Below are 15,013 nucleotides of genomic sequence, written 5' to 3' on the forward strand. Positions count from 1 at the left end.
CTTTGATCCCCCTCTTGTTTGGGAGGCTTTAGTCTGTTTGCTTTATGTATCCTCAGTTAACTAAAGTGCACTTTTAGATTGTATAGCAAATAAAAGCGGTGTAGTTCCCAGTACAATATAGTAATCATGCTTGAACGGACGCTCGTTCTGTTATTATCTTAGGCTAATGATCTCTAGGTTAATGCCCAGTGAAAGTGCATCGAAAAACAGTCTAAACTATTGCATCTGTTGTGTGAACGTTGATGTAATGGGAGCTTGTGCTCTGGATGTGCGTGTCATAAAACATACACTACCTTTCAAAAGTGTGAGGTCAGTAAGATAAAAAAAAAATATATATATATATGAACTGATACTTTTCAGCAAGGATGTGTTAAATTGATCAAATGGCAATAACGACATTTATAATGATCATGTGACACTGAAGATTGGAGTAATGATGCTGAAAATTCAGCTTTGCTTCACAGGAATAAATTACATTTTAAAGTTAAAATACAATACAAAACCCTTATTTTAAATTGTAATACCCCAAGTAATCCCAAACTTTTGACTGGTAGTGTATTTCAAATCACAAATAAAATCTTACAGTAGTGCGGTCAGAAATGGTTTAAGATAAAATCACACTAAAAACAGTCTTTTTCAGGCGGCTCAAGTTAAGTGCTTTAGTGTAAACAAAAAAGGAAATTGGCCATTTAAAGGAAGGCGGGACTTTTATGTTGAGTGTAATGATTGATCTTATTCATAAATTTACAAAACTGCACCAGGCAGCAAACATTTTCAGCTAGTCTTTAGGGCTGTGTGCATGAGTGTTTGTATCTGTGTCAAAAAATAGTTAACTTATTTCTGCTTGTGCCCTTTTGAAGAAGATCTGTGTCCTCCAGAGGACATGTGTGCTGCTGTGAGCGTGTACGAGTTGCGACGGGTGTGTGCAGCGCAGCGGCTGTTTGACAGGAGACAGAGAAGGGTCAAGGTGTCTGTTGGCGCTCTTGTGTGCCAGTGTATGGCTACTGTGTCAGCGCAGGGCACACCGCCGCAAACGACAGATGTCTCTTGTGTGCCACAGGAGGCTTACGTTAGGAGCAGATGGGGAAGAGAGGAGAGCTCTTTTTGAGCGTTTCACTCAATGGGCCACATGAAAGCCTTTCATTGTCTTGTTTTTTTGGGTATCCTGTACTTGCCTCTTTTCTTCATGAGCTCACTCTCAACTGCTTTACCGTTTATACTCCTCCCTGATGCAGACACACAACACACACATATGCAGGCAGAGCAGATTACTTGTCCCTGTTCTCTCCAGCCAGGTCCCTGTTGGCTTGGGCTTCTCAAACGTTCAGATGATTAATGGGCTCAGAAATCTGAAGGCGCTCTCTGCCGCCGCCACCGTCTTCTCATCCATTCCTCCCATCCCCCTTGTTCTCCTCACTCCCCTACCCTCCCCAATCCCATCTATGTTTGAATGCAGGAACACACACACACACACACACACACACACACACACACACAGAAACAGCCACCAAATGCTGGTGAGGGTCGTCCCAGCCTCTCAGAGTTGTGCTTTGTCACTCGGGCAGCTGCTGTATTGTCTCAGGCGGTGTTGGGGAAGGCACGTGCTCTGGGTGGAGGGATTGCCGCTGGTTGGCCAGGCTCTGGCTGCAGAGGGTTTTCTGACAGAATGTGAAATTGGAGGACATCTCTTCCTCCCCCCAGCAATATACACAGCCTAAAGACATGGAAAACCTACAGATTTCCCATACTCACACCCCCCCCCCCCCCACACACTTAAAGGAGTGGTTGAGTCATGGGATGGGGCAATAAAAGTGAGTGCAGATGGTCGGGCTGGATAGGTTTACCTGGAATGTGAGCAATTAAGGTCAAAGGTTAGGGTTCCTGTCCCCTCTAGTGGGTCAGGAATCACTTTTTGTGTGTGTGTGTGTGTGTGTGTGTGCAGGTTTTGCTATACTTTAGGGCCAAACGTCCTCCCTAATTGAGAGAGATACCTTGATAATCAGTTTGTGAAGACGTTTTGTGTCTTCACTAGTTAAAAATGTTCTGAAATCAGCCAAATCTTATTGATGTAGGCTACAGGTTTTTGTGATGGTTAACTTTTAGGTGTTGGTTCGATAATTTAAATCGAGATCTCTTCTCCCACGATTCTGAATAGACAACTACAAAACGATGTCATTTACTAGAGATTTTGACAAAATGTTAATTGCTGTGGTCTATTTAAAAAAAAAAATTAAATTGGGTTTGATGAATGATTCAATGACTCATTCATAGAGACTTTACTTGTTTCATTGCTGGATAAATCAGCAATTTTTGAACAAATCTTTTTGAATGATTCAATGAAAAATAAAAATGTATTCACTTGTCGCCACCTACTGGTGTAATGTAATTTAATACAAACTTTAATTTAATTATGAAGTTACTTTCAAAAGGTGATTTACTTCTGTGATAATTTGAATGATTGTTAAACAGATATAATTCACACCTGCTCTCTCTGGGTCAGCGGCAGCGGCAACGGCAAAGCAGATCTTAATGTTCGCTGTAATCATACTTGTCAAATGTTTAATAGACGGCCAGATCGTTGTTTAGGAATAAGATTGTGTGGGTGTTCGAATCAAGATCGCAATCTTTTAACAATTCAGCGTGCAGCTCTAAAATGTTCAGCATGTTTCAGAGTTAAGAGCAACACTGTGTTTATTTACACGTGAGCAGCTGATTATCCACCAATGTTTGCAGCGTCTGAGAGCGGCTTGGTTCACTTAAACACTCAATTTAACATCCCCAATTTGGGAACGCAACATGCGCCAACCATCTTCCCATGCTTATAATAAGTGCTTATAAACCGGCTGCTGTTAATTTGATTCGTTTTCTGTCAACATCTAAGTTTGATGGTTTAACATTTAAAAATTGAAGAAATTAAGACAACCATAAATATATTTGTTTTAAAATTGTACAGTTTTAAGTTAAAATAAAATTATATTATTTTTCTCATTTATTTTACAGAGAAATATTACAAATATTAAGAGTAATACCTTATTTTGTTTGTCATTTTTATATTTTTAGTATTAATATTATGAATTATTACAATAATAATAATAATTATTATTATTCTCTATTTAGTTTACTCTGAATTATTACAAATATTAAGAGTAATGTCTTATTTTATTCTTTTATTTTATTCAGTATTATAATTATTAGCATAGGATGACAACATTTTAATACATATAAATTAGGATTTAAACCCCTTAACTGCATGTATGAATAATGTTTGCTTTAGCAAGCACTGGCATTTAGCCTTTAGAAGACTAATATGGAATAATTGTTAAACATAATGTTGAGCTGTGCTCATTTCGTGCGAGTTTGAACTCGACTTTCGCCCCTCTGTACCGCAGCTGCGAATGAAAGTATCAAACAACGTAAAAGTCAAAAGTGACTCTTTTTTTTGTCTTCGCAGAAGGCGAGTTTTGGTTTAGAAAGAAGCTTACACAGGCTTGTCCCGGCCACATCGTTAACCCGTTCATCGACATTGTATCTGCTGTTGTGACTTCATCTGTTTAGAGATCTGTCACTTTCACATGGCCAACACAACACCCCACTTTTATTCTCACTGGCGTTCAATACGTGATAATTGCTTGTTAGCTTCTAATGTAAATCCATCTCCCTTTTGGGTTAGAATGATTGTTTACAAGTGTCCTTTAATGAGACAGAATCAAATCTACATGGACCTTAGAGTAGACACTGGGTTTAATGTGACATGAATTAATGCGAGGCTTTGAGGGATAGAAGTACAGCCTGTTCATGGGGTCCTTGGTCACAACACATGCATTTTTGGGGGGGGTCTCTGGAATCCTTTAATAGATTTGGGAACAATTTGCATGCATAAATGTTAGTAAAAAAAAGTATGAAGGTAAATATTGCTCTTATGTATTCTTGCGACATAAATGCATTTTGAATTACTCCAATTACATTTACTTAAAGCATTTTCAATCATCTTGGGTACAAGGTTTGAAATATTGAAATTTTCCTCTGATGGACTCCGATAAGCCTAAAAATAATTTTGGCGAATACATTTTAAAATGTATGTTTTGATCAAAAAAAGGCTTATAAATATTGACACATGTCGATCTATAACCCTTGGGTGTAAATGATCAGCTGCTGACTTGAGAGTATTCAGCTTTCATTTCATTTTTTTCCCTCTGTGACCTTCTACCAGTTACAGGAGCTCACAAACCTCCACTCTTCCGTTCCACTGTTTTTCTCTCTCTCTACCAGTATTTTCCCCTCCACCGTGTGTGTGACACAGTGTGTGACTGTGACCACTGTGTGACTGGGTGGTCCTGAACTGAAAGTGAGGTAAAGGTGGCAGAGAGGGGAGAGGGGGTGGAAGGAAATTAGCCTGAGTCATGATGATGATGATGATGAGGTGTGTGTGTGTGGACAGATGGTGGGATGATGCCATCAGGGGAGGAGGTCTTTAGGGGAATGAGAGGCTGTCCCACTCTGTCACACAAACATTGTGTAGTTCTGTGCCTAAAGGAATAGTTCACGCAAAAATGAAAACGGTCATATTTACTCACGCTCCTGTCTTTCCAAACTCCTAATTTTCCATACAGTGGAAGTAACTCAGCATTGTACACTAATTAAAATAAAAAAAGTTGACTTAACTTAAATTTCCAAGTCAACTTGTTTATTTGAATTAATAAATGTAAACTTGTAATGTTTTTTTGATATAGGCTACCTCAAAGGACGTGGGTTTATTGAAAAAGGTGTTTTGCTCTAGTTAACATTAAAACAAGGTTATGAAATAAAGCTATAACTGCGGGCTTGAAGTTTTGTTCTAACGTTTAATAGAAACCAGCAGCAAAAACTCCTTTTTACATATGGAAATGGAAATATGAACAATGTCAAACACCACAACCATACTCCTTAACTATAAAATTAATACAAAAACAAAAAGTACTCAAAAGTCCAAGGCAAAGAGAAGGCCAAACTGGTAAGAAACTGCAGATTACAGGTCTGAAGAATTTTTGAAAACCTCTTCCTTCAACAAAATAGCAAAATTTGTGACATTAGGCAGTCGGGACGTCATTATCTTCAGTTACAATAAGAATCCACGCTTTCATTCCTGTCTGTCTGTCATCAAGTGTCCTAAAGAAACAAAGAACAAATCAATATCACCTTACATTAACCCATTAATTTTTTTTTTTTTTTTTTAAGGAATAGATTAATCTTTTTTTTTTTTTCATTAGATGCATGATTAAGACATTCTAACCATTATTTGTAACATGCCTTCCATCCAATAAGTTGCAATAAGCTGAAACGAGCTGTTTTGAAATTCTGTCAATTATCATGAATTTCAAGCAATATAGTTCTGGCGCTCTTTAATGTGGCACGACACACACATGAACTGGTCATCTCTTCCTCTTTACTACTAGTTATAGCACATTCGTGTTCATATACAGTACAAATTACTGAAATTGATCATTTATTATCATGTAATCATGTTTCAACCATGTAAAGACATTTAGAAAACAGTTTGAGAACAATTTCTCATTTGAAAAACCTAAATATTTTAAGATTGCAATCATACATTTATTTACTGTTTTTATGATTTAATTTATAATAATTAGTCACTTGTGTAGTTGACATTTGATTTATCATTTATCCATATTATTATTATTATTATTCATGTAATTGTTTTATATTTTATATTACTTATTTTACTTATTTCCTTGCTCTTACAATGCTTATTGTTTAATCTTATGATTGTGTGGTTTGTAAGAATGTTTGTCTTCACGAGTTGGAGATAAAATAATGTCTCCATTTCAAGGTTTTTAACGTCACAGGGCGATGTTTTGAAGCAGTAATTTTCCATTGTTTCTCACTTCTTCTGCTCTTCCTTGGCTCTCGCAGTCAAACTCTTAGGCTGATAGAAGACTTGTATCTTCTGGCAGGGATTCGGCACCCCTTGGTTGAATCTAATGTATTTAATATTTCTGACATGGAGATCCATCAGATCTAACATTTTGGCACGATCTAACACATTTTTACTAAATAAATTTTGAATTGATAACCAAAAATAAATAAATAAATTCGCTGTCATGAAGATTTGCATCCCTTTTAGTCACTCATGGTTATGTGGCAAGATGTTGTCAAGGCTTTCAGCAGAAGAATTAATAAATCATACTCACCAGACATGTTTTAAGCAGTGAAGATAAATCTTCATGGCGAAACAAGGGAAGATATTTTAGGACTGTCTGCTTTCTGAGATTACCACTATTGTAAGTCTATTGGAGTCTTGGTATTTAAGACAAGAGTGGAAAGAAAAGACATGATAAATGGATTTGAAATGTAGTGTTCTTTTGTATTGTGTAGTGATGTGGTATTCTAAGTTGTTCTTCCTAAAAACAGTCTAGTCAGCCTGTGTACACTTGAGGAATATACTGCCTTCAGCTTCCTGCAAATAAAAATGCCAAAGGGCTCTGATAAATGTATATTTTAGAGGTAACTTTGCCTCATGATTGTGATTAACAGTTTACCTGCTGATAAAGCTTAAAGGGGGGGTGAAATGCTCATTTTCAATCAATCTCCTGTTAATCTTGAGTACCTATAGAGTAATATTGCATCCTTCATATCTCCAAAAAGTATTTTGTTTTATTAAATTTTTAACATAAAGATAGGCTGTACCGAGTCTTTCCGGAAAAAAACGAGCGGCTGGGGGCGGGCCGTGTGGGCGAAGCTTAGCTGTGCTAACGCGCCAAGCTAGTGACAACACACAGAGACATTTGTTCAACAAACAGTTTTACTCACCGTCCGGTTCCAACGCACGACCGCGAATTTTTATCATTGTGACTGCTCGATCCTTAAGCATTAGACGATCTGCAAATCCGTGATCTGGGCTTTGTTTATAAAACAATCATCGTCGAAATGCAGGGAACAACAGTCTTTACACAACTCCGTTTATGCTCAGGAAAACAAACTCCATCCACGGGTTCCTTAACACTGGGTTCTTTGGGAATCTGTGCAGGGTTGTCTTGCCCTGGCAACCAAAAACACACTTCTTTGGTGACATTGACTTCCCAAAAGCCGGGCAGGGCGCTTTGATGGCGAACTGCTTTCACTCTCTTGCTCTGGTCTACGAGTGCGCGCGCGGCCGCGATCTTACCGGAGAAGTGCCCTTAGGACCCATATAAGGAAATTCCGCCCTATCTTACGTAAGACAGAGCCATACTCGAAAAAAACTTTCCGAAACTTGTGACAAACCGGAAGGAGTATTTTTGGAACAAAAATACTCCTTCAAACGTACAACTTAGTTTTTGAAACTTTGTCCATGTTTAGCATGGGAATCCAACTCTTTACCAGTGTAAAAAACTAGCATTTCACCCCCCCTTTAAGAAGATCTTCCGTCTATTGTCAAAAAAAAAATGCTATTCTTGCTCTAGAATTTGAGTTGGTGTGCTGGTGAAGTTTCTGAATATTTTCAAGCTTTTTTTTAGGGGCTTTCGCACTGGGTAGTTCTAGGAACTTGGTTATAGGAACTAGCCACTAGAATAGTTCCCCGAGAACTAATTCCCCCAACGCTGCAGACAACAGGCAAATGCCGTTATCGCTGTTTTCCATGTTTGGGGAGTAAATGTTTACACATTTTAAGAGTGTTAGGTGCCGGTGTTTGACATGCGTGTGGCAAATCAATGTACACTTACGTCTCTGGTAGTTCCTGTATAGTGCTGGTTTAGACCCTAAACTGAAGTAGGATCTAATTTAGTTCCCCCAAAAGGAGTTCCTAGAGCTAAAATCGTTCCTAGTTCCTGCAGTGCGAACACACCAAAAATACTTTCAAAAGCGTATTAGTAAATGTTGAAATGTACATGACATCAGATTAATAAATGCTGTGGAAGTATTGTTCATTCTCAGTTCATGTTTACTAGTGTAGTTAACTAATGTGAACGGATGAAACCTTATTGTAAAGTGTTATCTACAAAAGCTTTGTGTGATAAATAGACCTGAATTAAATTGCAACTTTCTGAAAATCTTCTCAAATGTCATTTGCACTTGCACATGTTCAAACATCAAGGTTTAACTTCAGTGAGATCAACAGCTTTTAGTTCTCACGGGTCTCTTGTTTGAATATGCAAACAAGTTGCAAGGAATTACAAATGACAAATGAGAGTTGTGAAAAAAGGGAAAGATTTTTAGTGAATATTGACTTCTGTCTTTTACTTTAACAAATCTACAGCATTGCTTCAGGCGACTTCTAATATAGCGCATGAGTCATATGAATGAATTATGAAGCTTTACTATGTTCCATGGAGTACATCGTCATTCAGACATGAGATCAAACATGTTTAGAAACGCAAAAGGAACAGCGATGATAAGGTTTTCATTTTGGGTGAAACGAAACCTTTAAAAAGCCATCATGGCTGAAACCGGTCGGCTCCAGACTCGACACCAAGAACCCTGATGCGAAATAAATGCTCATAATATTCACACCAAACTTGAGGTGTCTGTATCAGAGTTTGTGAATCATGCACCAGTACAGGAAAGTGACAACGTTACCTCAGAGAACACATGAAAAAAAATCCTCCCCTTAGTTTGACACTACCAAAATCAACATCCTCCCGCATTAAGCGAGTGGTGTCCAAGGAGTATTTTCATGTGTTTTATGGAGGTGTACCCCTGTGTTGTCCTCTACTTCATCCTCCCCTGGGTCCACTCACTCACCGTTTCCATCTACTCCTTGTAAACCCTCCCATCTGAGCTTCAGCGTCTCGTGCATCCGTGTAGTTTGGCACAGAGGACAGTTTCTGTGTGCCGGTTGGACCGCCCCAGTGTGGCTTGTTTTTTGTGCCGGTGCAGTCTAGACGTGTGAATGTGTGCGGCGTGTGGAGAGGCAGCAGATAAGACGGCCCTCGGTGTAGTGGGGGAGGCACGCAGGAGATCGTCTGAAAAGAATGAGTGGGGGAGGGCGAAATGGAGGGAGGAAGGGGGTGGGGAGCTAAAGGTGTGTGTGTGTGTGTGCTGAGGAGAGAGAAAGAGGCAGGAAGAGAGAGAGAGAGAGCGCGTGAGAGAGGGAGGGTGGAGAGTGCTCAAGCTATTGATGGTGAAAGAAGGGAGGGGTTAGAGAATGAGCAAGCGCCGGAGAGAGCCGAGGGAGGGGTGTGTGGGTAGAGCCTCTTCTCAATGAGGAAGCACCAGAGCCATTTTCACTGTTGAGTAAGAGCACGCTGTTCTCGGCGAACGAGTGAGAGAAAGAAAGTGCGCATTCTGGGTTTTACTTCGCTCGCTCTCGCTCTCCCCCGCTTTCTGGCGCCCCGCTGGAGGTGGTTTGTGTGAGAGGCCTCGGGTGAACACACAATGGGGCGAAGTGCCTGTGGCAACTGGGCCGTTGTGCTGCTGACGGGGGGAGGGTGTCGAGAGCCGACCGGCGCACAGAGCTAACAGATCCAGCCGGACTCAGGCCTCTGCGCCTCTCTATCACACACACTTGCCCGCCCGCGAGACTACGATCGGAGGCTTCTCAGGAACCGCAAAACCTTTCTCTCAGGACTATGGTGGACTAACTATGGATTAACATGTATTTGGCGCAGTGGATTTTGGGACACATACGTCAGAACTGGAGATTTGAGAGCGAGAGGTTACTGTGTTTTGGGATCGAGTGACGAACTTTTCTTGCCTTTAGTTCCCTTTCTGTTTTGCTTTTGATTCCACATAAATGGATTACAAAATGCATTCCAAGTCCAATGATTTGCTGGATTTTCAGACGCTGGATGCCCTTTTGGAAAAAATTGCACATTGCTCTGTCCCTGTTAAAAGGTAAAACTGATCAGCTTTTTGTGAATTTGCTTTTCTGAACATTACACAACTAATCACCAGTGGTGTTTGCTTGTGCAGTATCTCTTTTTGTTGCTTTCTAGCTTGTTGTTTACTCCTGATGAAGTTAATATTCATAGACTTTAAGTTTTTGTTGTAGTCTTTTGGTTTGTATTACTCGTTTTTGCGTTATTTTATAGACGTCACTTTGTCGGGTCAGTAATATTTTTTAATATTGTCCTTCACTGGGAGTTTTCCCCAGAATGGCCTCAAAATAGTGTTTTAAAGGGTGGCATTGTTGGTAAGAAAGCTAAAAGCCCCGAACAGGCAGCCTCCCGGAGGGACGGAGGGGGTGTGTGAGTAAGCAGGGGGAGGGGGTGGGTTTTTCAGAGGAAGAAGGGGGTGGTGTATTTGTTGTGGCAGAAGGAGAGGGTTCACCCGGCTATGATTTAGCAATTTTAGTCAGTATTCATCTTAGACTCACTGCAAATAAGCATATTTAAACGATTATTTATTTATTTATATTAATATACGACATTATTTGGTTCACTGCAGATATTTCAAATCTTTTTTTAGACACTGAAACAGTGAAAAAAGTTTGTGGATGTTTCCTAATGCTGAAAATATCTGTTTTTAGTTGGCAACCTTCAAATGCTTCACAAGGTCTGCATTTAATATAGGGCCACTTTTTTCTTAGGAAGTTTGTCCTTGTTTTTTTACGGTAATCTATTTCTGTGCTGGTCTTAGAACGGACCGATTAAGTAACATCCTAACATCCTTCGCTTGTTTAACCAAACAGTATTCCTCAGGTGTCCTTGGTAAAGCAACTCAACTCGCTTTATATCTCTTTTAAATGGATGTTCTAGCTCGGTTTTGCTGTACTAATGTTGCATTTTAGTAAATGAAAGCGACTAAACACTCCCATGAAACTGTACCTACTGAATATTCTTCTACTAAACCTCTTAGCATAACAAACGGCCTTGAGACTTGTGAAGGTGTCACATGCGAGCTGGACATTCCCACCCTGAAGTTTGAGTCGTGAGAGGCATGTGGAACAGTTGCATTGGGAAAAAAGTTCTCCAGTCACATTGCGCACATGCCTAGCGTGTGCTGCGCTGCCAGTTCGCTCCTGGCTCCGTTCTCCAATAGACATTTGTTAGACCCTGTTCGGAGTCGTTTTAGGTCACTGATCAAAGCGCTAGAACAAACACGACATGGCACAGCAAATGTTCAAGTAAGGAAAAAAACACCTCTGTTTTGTTTGTCAGAGGTGCCCATGCTGATGTTTGCACAGATTAGTTCCCTCCATGTCGAGAACAGTTTGTAACACACAAACACAACAAGTCAGACGGTTGTTGTACTTTCTCCTGGCAGTTGAGGCTGCTATGAAGCCTGAGATGTAGGGAAGAACAGCTCGCAGGAGTGCTGGCAAGACAAAAGTGTGAAAGAAGAGAGGGGAGATGGATGAGGGAGGTGGGACTATTGGCCTGAGCAACTGACTCTGTACAGTTTCATTTATTATTTATGCAAATGCTTTCAAGCAAACAAACCTGCTGCCCCTGTCCTGTACCTAGAACTCCACTGGGAGCCTGGAGCTTTCTGTCCTGAGAAACTCCCAGTAAGCATTAATGATTAATTGTTTACTTTCGTTAGGGATGCAGTCATTTTGTTTGCCGTCGGTTTTTACACCCTCCCTTTGATGCGTCACGCTTGGGCTTGGCCTGCCCGTAGAACCAGATTTCCTGGTGAGTGCGCTCAGGTTCACAGTAACCAGAGCTACTTCCTCCCTCACACACATTCCATAGTGGTATGTAATGATCTGTGTCCAGTTCAGAGGTCAACTTTTATTCCACAGGGTGTTTGGGGCAGGAAGTTTAACGGCCCAGGACAGACACTGCTGCAGTTATTTCGGCATGTTTGACTTGAAGCGACGCTGCACAGACCGTGTGGATGACGGTGAAAGTGCAGCGAGTGCGATTCGAAAGCATATGAACCCGTCTTGTCATCGGACTTGTTTTAACCAGGCCTGTGCTGGAAACATTTTCACAAAAGTTTCATGTGAACAAATTCAGGCTTTTGATAATGGTGGACTTACCAGACCAGGCACTTCTTTCTGGAGATTGGTAGTAGATAGCTATACCATTTACTATTCTGAATGGCGGTTTCAAAAGCCATTGAACACAAAGTTTGCATAAACATAAACAAGTTAAACTTATGCGATGATAGCTAGACTCTTGACGCTTCTCATTTAAAATAGCAATTAAGGGGTCAAGGTTGTCAAGGCTAATGGAATAAAGTTCAATAAAATCAAATTATTTTGTTTAAAGGTCCCGTTCTTCGTGATCCCATGTTTCAAACTTTAGTTAGTGTGTAATGTTGTTGTTAGAGTATAAATAATATCTGTAAAATTATAAAGCTCAAAGTTCAATGCCAAGCGAGATATTTTATTTAACAGAAATCGACTACATCGAACGGCCCGTTTGGACTACATCCCTCTACTTCCTTCTTTAATGACGTCACTAGAACAGTTTTTTGACTAACCTCCGCCCACAGGAATGCTCCCTCAACTCTACCGAAATTCGTTTATGTACTTGCGCACTTCTAATAATTTACTGTGTTACTCAGCTCTTACGGTGATTTTCTGAAGTAAAACTGACGCTTCATCTTTTGAGTGATGTACAATAAACTTTATTAAACTCATCAGTATATGTTTGATCATCATTCAGACAGCAGACCTGTAGGCTATTAATAAATAATGGATACATAGCCTACAAGCAGATGACAAATACGTTATAATAACCGTAATTAAACTACTAAACTATACCTGTTTCATCTCTATACAGCACTCTGACTCTGTAGGCATTATTGTCCGACTCGAAATGAACAACGTTACTGAGAGTTTCTGATATTAGCATCATTCCGTGAGATGAAATTGTCCTGAGAGACTGAGCGCGAGCTCATGAAGCTCCGCCCCCTGTGCCGTCCAGCAGCAGCTCATTTGCATTTAAAGGGCACACACTAAAACAGAGCGTTTTTCTGAGCCCCAAAAAATGACAATTTAAACATGCTGTAAAAAATGATCTGTTGGGTATTTTGAGCTGAAACTTCACATACACACTCTGGGGACATCAGAGACTTATTTTACATCTTGTGAAAAGGGGCATAATACGGGACCTTTAATATTATATAATACTTGATGATTATTTTGTTTATTTATAATAATTTTGACACTATCAGACAATTTAAGAACAACTGAAACCACAAAAATGAAGAAATCACTCTTGGTAGCCTTCTAAACGTGTCAAGTTGAAATTTTCTGCGTGGAAATTTTCTCTTCAATGTATTTCATCATAAAGAGTAAGAAAATGTGCAATTATAGCTCAAGCTGTGAGGTTTCATTTATACACAGCTGGATAAAGGTTGTGTGGAAACCCTTAAGATGGTTTAGGCTTGTTTTATGGACATGGCTATCCTGCATGCTGTCGCTAATTTAGAATACTCCAAAGTCATTAACATCAAAACGAGGTTAAGATTAAGAACAAATTCATGTGCGCACACACGTGTTGTGTAATAGGTGAACATTTTTCGTGAAGTTCTCCTGTGCGTTTAAGTATGAACAATTCACACTATTATTAGTGAATGATTTTAGTACATTTCTTTCCTTCACCTCGGGGGCTCTCTCGTTCCTCCCCATAAACCCAAATTTAACGTCCAAACCAGCTAGATTACTGCAAATTCACTTTGTATACACCTCCAAAAGAATGAGGATGTGAAGAGTCAATGGTTAAAATTACCACAGCGAGACAACAGCAGTATAAACCTTTTATTGTGTTCATTTTACTGACGATTGCTTCTCAAATCTCGGCGAGGTCAACTCGGGATTTGCAAAATGCTTATCCATTAAAGATGGGACAGTAACCACTTTATTTGGACCAACTTGCTCCTGAGTCACAACCTGCAAGTAGGATTAATTAGTGATGTATATATTTTTTACCGGGTGTTCAAAATACGTAGTTTTGTGTTTTATAATGTGTAAGTCTCCGGCTAACTCCCGTTATTACTGTCTTACTGAAATAGTTCTGCTAATCCGCTGTGGGCCATTATTACCTAAAACTGTCAAATAATGCAGTTTGTCTGTCGTTCTTACTACTTTGAGTCAAGATAAAGTATGGAGCAAGGTTTGTTTTACAAACTTTGTTTCATCAGTGATCAGTGCTGGGCTAACGTTTGCACTGTTATCGATGCAGTTCCCGCATGTTCACTGCAATAAATTAAAAATGTTCACATCGGAATTACAGTTGCAACATCTATTAATAAACCTCTAGTGTATTACTGAGAAACGTCCTGCTCAAGTCGTCCTTGTGATGGAGGTTCGGGTTGAACAACTAGGTCTTGCAATATTTCGGACTTGTGCTCAATTTGATATGGTAAAATCGACACCATTGTTACTCTTTACAAGTGTGTACAATTGCTGAGGACTGAAGCTGAAGTTCAGTTATGGCAATGGGCATTTCGTTTTCGATGTGCTGTTAGCAGTAGACCATTCACAACAGACTGGGCCATCTGACCAATCAGAGCAGAGCAGGCTTACTGAAAGGAGGGATTTCGAGAGACTGGATCTTAGCATGAGTCGTTTAAGAATCTTTTAAAAAATGTGGTGATGTGCAATGTCTATTATAAGAAAAATATTTTTTTTTATACCTTTGATGCATGTAAACCTGTTGTAGGAGACATCCAAAACAAAATTATGAACCTTAAAAACAAGCTAACACTTGCCACAATAGGGGCACTTTCAAACTTTCAAACCCAAGTCAGACTACACGTTGCTTTCTGGCCAATTATCGCTTGCTGTCTTTAACAACGTGTGATATCATTGAGAAGGTGGAGCTATCGACTGACAGACTGACTGTTGTGAGTGTAAACAAACAATGGCTACTGACGTGGTGTGTTTTGCACTGCATGCCTTGTCGTCAGAAAAGCCCCCAAAAGAAAGAACCTGACAGTGGGACACGTTCCTAGATTGCACGAAGAGGACCGCATGGAATCCGCCAAAGAGAACTTGAGTAAATAAATGTACTCAATGGGTTGCTGAAGCGCCTCCGCTATCTTTTGCCAGCATTTATCTTTTTCCACTCTATCGTGGTTGTCTCTCGAGAAAACATCATAAAGGCAGGAGTACTGCCATAGCTCCACGAATCTTCAGTGC

General features: G+C 39.9%; 1 protein-coding gene across 3 annotated transcripts in view; it reads left to right on the plus strand.

Moving 5' to 3' along the window:
- The window catches only part of brd4 (bromodomain containing 4), a 55,616-nt gene that overhangs the window by 17,327 nt on the left and 23,276 nt on the right, over positions 1-15,013 (plus strand). For 2 of the 3 annotated variants that reach the window (XM_079873486.1, XM_079873487.1), the window contains exon 1: positions 9,188-9,810. The exons of the other annotated variant lie outside the window; for it this stretch is intronic. In XM_079873486.1, coding sequence (XP_079729612.1) covers positions 9,710-9,810 — 101 coding nt within the window. In that variant the 5' untranslated portion in view covers positions 9,188-9,709. Of the gene's footprint in view, positions 1-9,187; positions 9,811-15,013 lie in introns of those variants that run through there. 3 annotated transcript variants of the gene reach the window in all.

This window comes from Squalius cephalus, assembly GCF_949319135.1.
Source record: "Squalius cephalus genome assembly, chromosome: 1".
NCBI classification, from domain to species: Eukaryota; Metazoa; Chordata; class Actinopteri; order Cypriniformes; family Leuciscidae; genus Squalius; species Squalius cephalus.